The sequence below is a fragment of the Magnolia sinica genome, chromosome 9 (genome assembly GCF_029962835.1).
Source record: "Magnolia sinica isolate HGM2019 chromosome 9, MsV1, whole genome shotgun sequence".
NCBI lineage: Eukaryota > Viridiplantae > Streptophyta > Magnoliopsida > Magnoliales > Magnoliaceae > Magnolia > Magnolia sinica.
Window position 1 is genome coordinate 75,254,118 of NC_080581.1, and position 10,608 is coordinate 75,264,725.

Genomic DNA, 10,608 nt, shown 5'->3' on the forward strand with positions numbered 1-10,608 from the left:
TAGATGTGCTATAGATCCTCCTGGAATCTTGCTGAATAACCTTTTATAGTGATTACACTTTATCTTCCATACACCATTAACTGTCACATCTTCGAAATCATCCCACACTACTGATCTTTTCTCCTTCCATTTACATGCAGTTGACGTGTCTGTGTCTCCCTCTGCGATTAGAAGAAATGTGGCTGATGCACCTATTCCAGTGGTATTTGGGCTTTCGTCTTAACTAGTTATCTATAAAATAAAGTTCTCGATATGTTATACGGCTATACTTAGGCTGCTAAACCGTTAGACGGACATACTTAACTGTCTAAATCAGTTACCCATTCAAGGTTGGATAGATTGTAATGCCTTCATTTTTTAATTTAAATGCTACGCCGAAATTTCGGCAACATCTCCCCTTATCTCTCTAGAATATATTAATCTTGTATTTGATTCCCATGTCAATCATCAACATAAAGTGTGGACATTTGACGACAGAAATAAATACATGAAATATATCCAGAGAGAAAAATGAGAGACAAAATCAAAACAGACATATGCATTTAAATTGGAATAAATGAAGACATTACAATCTATCTAACTCTAAACTGTCCAAAAAGGACAATTTGATAATTTCTATGCATCCAAGAATACACTGAATCTATGTCTGGCAACATAAAAATCCTCAAATAGGCAACTGATTATCGTATACTACAACTAAAACAATACAAATAATTCATATCTATGCAAATAAAGTAGTATGCTGAAATTAACATTCATCATCTAGCTAACTAATAACAAAATGTAAAATGAAAAATCAAAGGCATCTTAAAGTGGTAGCATTCAAAACTAACAAAGTAACAAGTAAACTGCCATTTATAAAGTAAATTAAGAAACATGGAAAACATAACTATTAGGGCATGAGAGTTGAATAGTAGAAGACAATAATTAACATATTAACAATTTCTATATTAACATATATTAACAATTTTAACATATATTAGCTAATAGTTATATTAACATATTAACATAGTTCTATATTAACAATTTCTGACATATATTAACATATTAACAATTTCTATATTAACATATATTAGCTATATTAATATATGATATTGATATCAATGTCTGACATATATTAACAATTTAAAAAAATTTAAAAAAAAAAATCAACACCACACATTACCGGGCGAGCTGGGTAGGAATGACGGACACCATGCGTGCAGGGATGATGAACGAGTGGCAGGGACGAGCTGCGGCACCGGATAGGGGCATTGGGCAGGCCGCAAGGACAAGCAGCAGGGTCTAGCACCACCGGACAGGGGACAGGGGAGTGAGAGAAAGAGAGGGAAGAAGAGGGACAGGTGCTGGGAGAGGGAGGAGAGAGAGAGAGAGAGGGGGGGGGGGGGGATTTTTTCGAACGGGCGTTGGGAGGGAAGAAGGAAAAGCGGGTTTCGCCGGGTTGCTTGAAAACAACTAAAGAACGACTAAACGAGTAGGGTTTTATTTTTTTAGGCGGGTTATATATACTGGTACATGAGTCAAGTACGAGTCAAGTACACAAGTCGAGTATCGCCCAGCTCGTACTTTACTAGAAATCAAAACGAGTCTTAAAAAATCGCTCGTACTCGACTCAAACTCATGACGAGTCGAGTCGAGTTGAGCGAGTAACCGAGCATACTCTGCTCGTGTACATCTCTAGCTACAGTGCTCCCCAGCTTGAGAACTACAAGTTATACTGCTCTTACTTAAAAGCGAACAAGAGGACAATCTGATCGGTTTATCTAGACTTGTCCATTAGGTCCAACATATATATCATGGGGTTCCATGCATATATAACTCCGATGGATGGACCAGATTGACATCAACCCCACCAACCTTGCATGTGCCTGGAGACTACTTAAGTTAGCTCCTTTAACTAAATCATGAGCTTCCAAAGTTCATGTTTGAAGTTGTAGGGTTGATTTTCCTTATTATTTATCCTTTTGAGGTTGGATCCAAGTAAAAGCTTTGTAAGATATGCTTAACTTACAAAGAAACGCGTGCTTCCTACCATGATGTGTGCATAACATCATGTTGCATCTTAGGTGTTTAGCACATTGTGTAATTTTAATGGTTTAAATCACAATTGATCTGAAACTCGGTATGGTTAACAAAATGAGTGAAAGACTATTGTTTTGTTATTTATGTAAAATAAAGTAATTGATCTCTCTTAAAAATTATAGATATGCTCCTACAGATATGCCCAATCCATTTTGACTGGGCTGGGTGAACCAAGTCACGCTTTTGGCTCGAGAAACTAAGCCCAACTCCTCTGCATGCCTGGTTCCCCCCAAGCTAGAGACCAGGTTAGTGGCCAGGTCGTTTTGACCCAGCTGAGTCGTCCTTAGTCGACTCCCCTGCTTTGCAAACTATGGTTTAAATAAATTATTTAAAGTTCTGTCATGTGGCTTGTTTGACACGGAGTGTTATTCTTTGTAAATTGGATTGATAGTGTTATCAAGGACTAAGCATCTCTTAATAAGACAATGTAGGCAGTGATGGAAAGTAGGCCACTAGATGCTACGTTTACTCTTGTTCACATTGAATGTGATGACCGTAAGCTACTAATACCATTCATTCATTTTGATCTATGCTATTGGCCCACAATATTACAACATAGACATGATTTCTTAGACGACTGCCAGATGAGTGTCCACAATAACTGTAACTTTGTTGATATACAAAAAAGCTGTAAAATCTTTCAGGTGGGCACAAAAAAAAATAATAATAATGGGCCACACATATCATTTAACACTTCTTAGCAGTATAAAGGAGTTTTGCTTGAGAGACCACGGCAAATGTTTCAATAATAAGCTTATTTTACAAGGTGATGTGTGGGGTCCACCATTAAAACCGACATCCAGTCCGGTCATTATTAATAAGCTTATTTTACAAGGTGATGTGTGGGGTCTACCATTAAAATGTGCTCCCTCATATTCTCCTTGGGTCCAAAATGGCACAAGGAGAGACGTGATGAGGTCGATCACCGTCTTCATCAGGGGATAACTACTCCGAATCCACGGATCTCTCTAGACTCCTCACAGAGCTTCCTCAAATCCACGACGGATAGAAGCAGGAATAATTTCTAATAAATTCGAAATAACTTGGTTGGTGATTTTTTAAAATGAAATTACAACTCTTTAAATAAGGAACTCAAACCTAGGATGGAGTTTTAGACTTAAACTCCAACTCAAACACTCTAAAAATGTGACTTACTAAAAATAGTAAACTTACTATTTGCGGACGACCTTTGTTCCTACTAGAAGTCGTGGTTTTCGGCCAAAAACGGTGTCCAATATGGCCCAACCATGTTATTCTCCTAAATTTTCTAAGCCCTTTTTATGTTGGGCATGACTTCTACAACTCAAAGGATGAAAACTTATACTCTAAATAAAATTACTATTTATAGTAAAAATGAAACCAAATGAGACTTTTGACTGATCTGATGGAATCTCGCAAATCCGACATGGGCAACCGCAAAGTAGGGTTGGTTGGATTAAATAGGTCCTCCTACCCCAAAATCATATATAATATGTCGAAAAACTCATCCCAGTTTGCAAGATAGGACTAATTTAAGGTTCCGACGGTCTAGATCGTTTCCGCCTCCTACTAAACCTTCTCTAGTCCATCTTTGACATGGCTTTCCTCTGCATGCCTGGTTCCCCATTGCCAAGGTCAGTGGCCAAGCCGTTTTGACCCAGCTTTCTATTGTGTGGCATGTTTGACACGGAGTGTTATTCTTTACAAAATTGGATTGACAGTGTTATCGGGGACCAAGCCTTTCTTAAGAAGACAATGTAAGGTAGTGATGGAAAGTAGGCCACTAGATGCCATGTTTACTCTTGTTCACATTGAATGTGGTGACCATAGGCCACTAATACCTTTCATTCATTTCACTCTGTGCTATTGGCCCACAATATTACTGCATAGACATGATTTCTTAGGAAACTGCTAGATGAGTGTCCACAATATCTGTAACTTCGTTGATATAGAAAAAAGTTATATAATCTTCCAGGTGGGCACAAATAATAATAAAAAAAAAAAATAATAATAATAATAATAATAATAATAATAATGGGCCTACACATATCATTTAACACTGCTTAACAACATAAAGGAGATTTACTTAAGAGACCAGATTCATGGCAAATTTTTCAATAATAAGCTTATTTTACAAGGTGATGTGTGGGGTCCACTGTAATTAAAACTGACATCCAGTCCGGTCATTATGTGCTCCCTACTATTCTCCTTAGGTCCAAAATGGCGTAGGGAGAGATGTGATGAGGTCAATCACCATCTTCCTCAAGGGATAACTACTCTGAATCCACAGAGCTCTCTGGACTCCTCACTGAGCTTCCTTGAATCCAGAAGGGATAAAAGCAGGAATAATTCCTAATAAATTTGAAATAACTTAATTGATGATAATAAAAAATGAAATTGCAACTCTTTAAATAAGAAACTCAAACCTAGGACGGAGTTTTAGACTACTCCAACTCAAACACCCTAAAAATGAGACTATAAACAGTAAGCTTATTATTGACAGACAACCTCTATTTCAACTAGACTTCATGACTTCCAGCCAAAAATAGTGCCCAATTATTCTCCTAACTGTTCTAAGCCCTTTTCATGTTGTGCATGACTTTTACAACTCAAAGGATCAAAAGTTATATCCGAACTAAAACTTATTATTTATAGTAAAAAAAATGAAACTAAATGGGATTTTTGACCGTCGATCTGATGGAATCTCGCAAATCTGACATAGGCAACCCAGCAAAGCGAGGGTTGGTTGGCTTAAGTAGGTCCTACCCTAAAATCATATATAATATGTTGAAAAACTCACACTAGTTTGCAAGAGATTGCTGATTTAAGGTTCTGACGATCTAGATCATTTCCGCCTCCGATCAAGCCTTCTTTAGTCCATCTTTGCCATGGCTTTCCTCTGCATGCCTGGTTCCCCATTGCCAAGGTCAGTGGCCAGGCTGTTTTGACCCAACTGAGTCAGTTGACTCCCCTACTTTGCAAACTATGGTTTAAATAAATTATTTAATGTTCTATTGTGTGGCGTGTTTGACAAGGAGTGTTATTCTTTGTAAAATTGTATTGATAGTGTTATCAAGGACCGAGCCTCTCTTAACAAGACAATGTAAGGTAGTGATGGAAAGTAGGCCAGAACTAGATGCCATGTTTACTCTTGTTCACATTTAATGTGGTGACCGTAAGCTGCTAATACCTTTCATTCATTTCATTCTCTACTGTCCCACAATATTACAGCATAGACATGATTTCTTAGACGACTGCTCGATGAGTGAGTGTCCACAATATCCGTAACTTTGTTGATATAGGAAAAAAGAAAAAGAAAAAAAGAAACTATATAACACTTATCATTAGCAGTGCTTAACAGCACAAAAGAGATTTACGTACTTTTTTTAATGCTTTCTTATTGAGAGTTGAACTCAAGACCTCCCGCTTACTAAACGGGTGCTCTAACCAACTGAACTATGAAAGCTCTACCACAAAAGAAATTTACTTGAGAGATCAGAGTCATGGCAAATGTTTCAATAATAAGTTTATTTTACAATATGATGTGGGGTCCACCATGATGTTTTAACATCATTCAATCTGTTCATCATGTGCTCCCTCCTATTCTCCTTGGGTCCAAAAACTCATTTAGTTCAAAACTCAAGTTTCCACCATAATGTTCTGTTGTGTGGCGTGTTTGACATGGGAGTGTTATTCTTTGTAAAATTGGATTGATAGTGTTATCAAGGACCAAGCCTCTCTTAAGAAGACAATGTAAGGTAGTGATGGAAAGTAGGCCACTAGATGCCATGTTTACTCTTGTTCACATTTAATGTGGTGACCGTAAGCTGCTAATACCTTTCATTCATTTCGTCCTCTACTGTCCCACAATATTACAGCATAGACATGATTTCTTAGACGACTGCTGGATGAGTGAGTGTCCACAATATCCGTAACTTTGTTGATATAGAAAAAAGAAAAAAGAAAAAAGAAAAAAAAAGAAGCTATATAACACTTATCATTTAACAGTGCTTAACAGCACAAAAGAGATTTACTTTTTTTAATGCTTTCATTGAGATCAGGGAGTAAACATGATGGACCGATTGGATCCCATTAAAACGTCACCTTAGGCCCCAACATGTTGATTTGTAAATTAAGCTTATCCTAGAAACGTTTGTACTGAATCTCCCTCTATTCTCTATATAATGCGCTCACGCTTCCTTTCCTACCCATCCCAACTCCCCATTTCCAATGGCTTTCCTCTCTCCTCAAAATTGCTTCCCTTCCTTTACCCTCCTGTTCTCCTTCCTTTTTCTACTTTCTTGCCCTTGCTAGTAATAGTAATAAGGCCTTGTCAACCCAACAATGCATCCAAGATCACTTCTCTGCATTGCTCCACCTGAAGAATGACTTTAACTTTTCTTATAACGTCTTCACTAACCTCTCCTCATGGAATCCAAATAATACTGATTGCTGCTCTTGGGAAGGCATCACGTGCAATGGAACCACTGGTCATGTTATCGGCCTTGACCTCAGTAGTCTCCATATATCGGGTTGGATTGATTCTGAAAGCCTCTTTCGTCTTCGGAGCATGCAGAGACTCAACCTCGCTGACAATCGCTTTGATGCCTCTCCAATCCCTTCTGGATTTGAACAACTCACCAGTTTGACCCATCTCAATCTCTCTTCTTTGAAATTTTATGGCCAAATCCCACTGGAAATCTCCCACTTAACCTGTTTGGTTTCTCTCTAACTTTCTTTCAATGAATATCACCAGGGTTCGTACTTTGAATACCTGGAACTCAAAAACCCTAATATTGGAGCACTCGTCCAAAACCTATCTGAGTCTGAGAGAACTCTATCTGGACTGGCTAAACATCTCAGCTCAGGGTAGTGATTGGGGCCATGCCTTACTCTCGTCGCTCCCTCGTCTCAGCAAGTTGAGCTTTCGTGAGTGTGGTTTATCAAGCCCCATCGATTCTTCCCTTTCTCAACTTCATTTCCTATCAGAACTTGACCTCAGCTATAACAATCTCCATTCTGTGATGCCCAACTTTACAGGGAGTCTCCGTAAGTTGATCTTGCGTGGATGTAGTCTTTCAAGCCGCAGCTATTACTCCATTCGCCAGTTACAGTTCTTGTCTGAACTTGACCTTAGCGATAAACATCTTTCTTCTGTGCTGCCCAACTTCATAGGGAACTTCTCTTATTTGACATTGCTGCACATCCAAGGTTGCAACCTGTCAGGATCCTTACCATCCTTCCTTGCAAACCTGAGCAAACTAGATTACTTGGATCTTTCATTCAATGGTTTCAGCGGCCTAATTCCTTCTTCCTGTGGAAATGAGCTTCTTAATCTCAAACAGATCAGGTTACGAAAAAAAATTGCTTAATGGGACCATTCCTTCATCATCCTTTTTACTCCCAACGTTGCAAATGCTGAATCTCAGAGTTAAAGAAGACGGATGGTCGGCTTGACGTTATCCAAAATGCCTCTTCTATCCAGTTGGAGAAAATTGTGTTGGATCACAACAAATTTCAGGGAATGGTTCCGAGCTTTATCTTTAAACTCATGAAGCTTGAAATCATTTCCCTTTCTTTCAACAATTTCAGTGGTGTTGTGGAGCTAGGGTTATTTCAAAATTTCAAGAACCTTTCAGTTCTCAATCTTTCAAATAAGAATCAGTCCATCGAGGATGGTGGTGGTAATTCTACCTTTTTCTGTCCCCCAGATTAAAGATTTATGGTCGTGTCCTTGCAACGTTAGGAAATTTCTAAATTTCCTACAAAGTCAAGAGCAGATGGAATTTCTAAACCTTTCTAAAAATAGAATCAAGGGTGAAATACCCAAATGGATATGGAAGGTTGGGAATGGGTCTTTATTCTATTTAAATCTTTCTCATAATGCTCTGCAGAGAATAGAACCACCATTTTCCTATGTTTGCTGAGTGAATTGGATGTTCTTGACCTTAGCTCCAACATGATAGAAGGCCCACTTCTGATCCCGCCACCTTCCACCTCTTTCTTCTCTATTTCCAACAATAAACTTAGTGGAGAAATCCCTATGTCAATTTGCAACACAACATCCCTTCGAGTCCTCGATCTATCCAGAAACCAGTTACGTGGACAGATTCCACAATGTCTAGGTGAAATTAGTGATGCTCTCGTTGTGCTAAATCTCCAAGGAAATGAGCTCAATGGCACCTTGCTTCAAACATTTAAAGAGGAATACAATCTACAAACACTTATCTTAGTGAAAATCAATTAGAAGGCCAGGTGCCAAGGTCTTTGGCTATTTGCACAGTGTTAAAGGTATTAAACCTTGGAAACAACCAATTAATAAATGACACCTTCCCTCCATGGGTAGATGTGTTGCCCCAATTGTGCATTATTGTCCTTAAATCCAACAAATTTTATGGCCCTATTACACTTTCACAAACAAATCAGAGCTTCCCGATGTTGTAAATCATTGACCTCTCTTCTAATAGTTTTATGGGTGGTTTGCCATCAAATATGTTTCAAAGCTAGAAGGCGATGACGAAGGAGAACAAATCTCAATCCAAGCTCCTCCGTAAAACCTTACATTCATTGCAGTCTACAGTGTACTATCAAGACACAATGACAATAATGATCAAAGGACTAGAAAGGGAACTAATGAAGTTCCTAAACATTTTCACAACAGTTGATCGCTCAAACAATTATTTTCAAGGGAATATTCCAGAATCAATAGGGATTCTCAAGCCGCTTTGTCTGTTTAATATGTCACGCAACGGTTTCACAGGCCAAATTCCAAAATCACTTGAGAAGTTAATGGTGCTCGAGTCATTAGATCTCTCACAGAACAATATCTCAAGAGAGATTCCTTGGCAGCTGACAAAGTTAACATTTCTCTCAGTATGGACTTTTCACAAAATCATCTCATGAAAAACATACCACAAATTAAACAATTTCTACAAATGAATCATTCTAAGGGAATGTAGGATTATGTGGACCTCCATTATTAAGAAAATGCATTGCACCGCCATCATTAATACCAACCTTTGAAGATACAATTTTAGAATTAGACTCGGAATTAATTATGTGAATAGGATTTGGAGTTGGATATGTAGAGGAATGAGAGTTCTTTTCTAGAATCTAGCACTATGGACAAAGGAAAGGAATAAATTCAATAAATTTGTAGCCTGCAATTTAGGGCCAAGGTATACTTGTCCTCCTCTTGGTAGGTGTATTTACTTTGATCATATCAATAAAATTAAATGTGCTCCCAGCTTTCTTCAAAAACAACAAACGTATAAAGATATGATGCTTTTATTGATTTTTCCTCCATGATATTTGCTTTAAAGAGAGAATGATTAGATGCTTGAAGTAATAGGATGGTTAACCAAACTCAAGGAAATTGATGTGTAACAAAGATGTGAGGAAATTGCTTTTGTCCCATAGTTTCTTTTATGTTGCTTATGTTGCTTTTCTTTTTCTAAAATTTATGTGATTGCAAGTGTGTTCCATAGCTCACCCTACAAATAGGGATACTTGGTCTTTATCACAATAAAGGCGGTACTCTCAGCTCTCATGCACCATACTACACCATATGTATTCATGGGCTACATGACACATGTATTGTCGTCGATTATGTAGCCACATGGATTCATCACGAATTACCATGTTCAATTTTAAGTAGATACAATCTATTTAACTTATGAGTGAACTAATGAGAGATGTTGGCTGAATCTCATATAAAAAAAATTTTAAAATTCTCACATGCACATGTGCGATGTGAGGGTGCATCATGGATAGATCCTATCTCTAAAGTAACATTCACCAACACTGATAGGTATGCAAGTCCAAGTTATAGTCGTATAGTGTTTTTTCCCCCTTTGTGAGGCATATATTTATAATATCTTGAAATATAATTTTGATTAATATTTATATAAGTGACAAATTTAAAATTTTCATTAGGTGAGTCAAAATGTTTTTTTTCTAATAATTTTAAATCATAAATAAGCACCCAATACTGTAATGAGCATAGGGTACCTATCTACGGGCTTGAACCCAGCCTATTGACACCCTAGGCTCTAGACCAGCCGGGTACCTAAGTACGGGCTTGAACCCAGCCTATTGACACCCTAGGCCCTAGACCAGCCCGGCACAGTAAAAATAGGGCTACCGCCTTTTCAATAGTGAGTGACAGGCGGGCCTCACCCCGGCCTATCCACTGTGATGTTTACGAGGTATCTATTTTGTCCATTCATTTTGTGAGCTCATTTTAGGACCTAAGACAAAAAAAAAAAAAATGAGCAGATTCCAAGACTCAAGTGGGCCGAAAATATGAGGATTGAACTTCAATAGTTGTTAAAAAAAAAAAAAATTCAATAGTTGAAATATTCTCCACGTGAGAGAAGTTTTGAATCGGGCTAATATTTGTGTGTTCAAATCATCGCAGTAGCAATGAAGTTATTAAAGGTATGAAGGCACGTAAACATCACTGTCCATGCTGGGAGGTTTCAACGGTAGGAATTTACCTATCCACCTTTTCCTTTAGTGTGGCTCACTTGCACTGAAAACCTAGGG

At 38.0% G+C, this 10,608-nt stretch overlaps 1 protein-coding gene and 1 non-coding gene across 2 annotated transcripts; one reads left to right on the forward strand and one right to left on the reverse strand.

Moving 5' to 3' along the window:
• Window positions 1-1,183: 1,183 nt before the first annotated feature.
• On the forward strand, window positions 1,184-8,308 carry LOC131255149 (receptor-like protein 43). The gene is made up of 5 exons (XM_058255846.1): window positions 1,184-1,282; window positions 6,638-6,704; window positions 7,102-7,350; window positions 7,491-7,745; window positions 7,956-8,308. Exons 1-5 carry the CDS (start codon window positions 1,184-1,186, stop codon window positions 8,306-8,308), a joined length of 1,023 nt encoding a protein of 340 aa, XP_058111829.1.
• Window positions 5,452-5,527, reverse strand: TRNAT-AGU (transfer RNA threonine (anticodon AGU)). Its single transcript has one exon. It is a non-coding gene; the product is annotated as a tRNA-Thr (tRNA).
• Window positions 8,309-10,608: the final 2,300 nt, after the last annotated feature.

Bases quoted from the DNA above. Each gene is read 5' to 3' on its own strand.
- LOC131255149 (XM_058255846.1), top strand. From the start codon at position 1,184: ATGACGGACACCATGCGTGCAGGGATGATGAACGAGTGGCAGGGACGA. The intron at 6,705-7,101 runs GTTTGACCCATC...CCAACTTTACAG, and splicing joins TGGATTTGAACAACTCACCA to GGAGTCTCCGTAAGTTGATC. The intron at 7,351-7,490 runs GTTTCAGCGGCC...GCTGAATCTCAG, and splicing joins CTTGGATCTTTCATTCAATG to AGTTAAAGAAGACGGATGGT.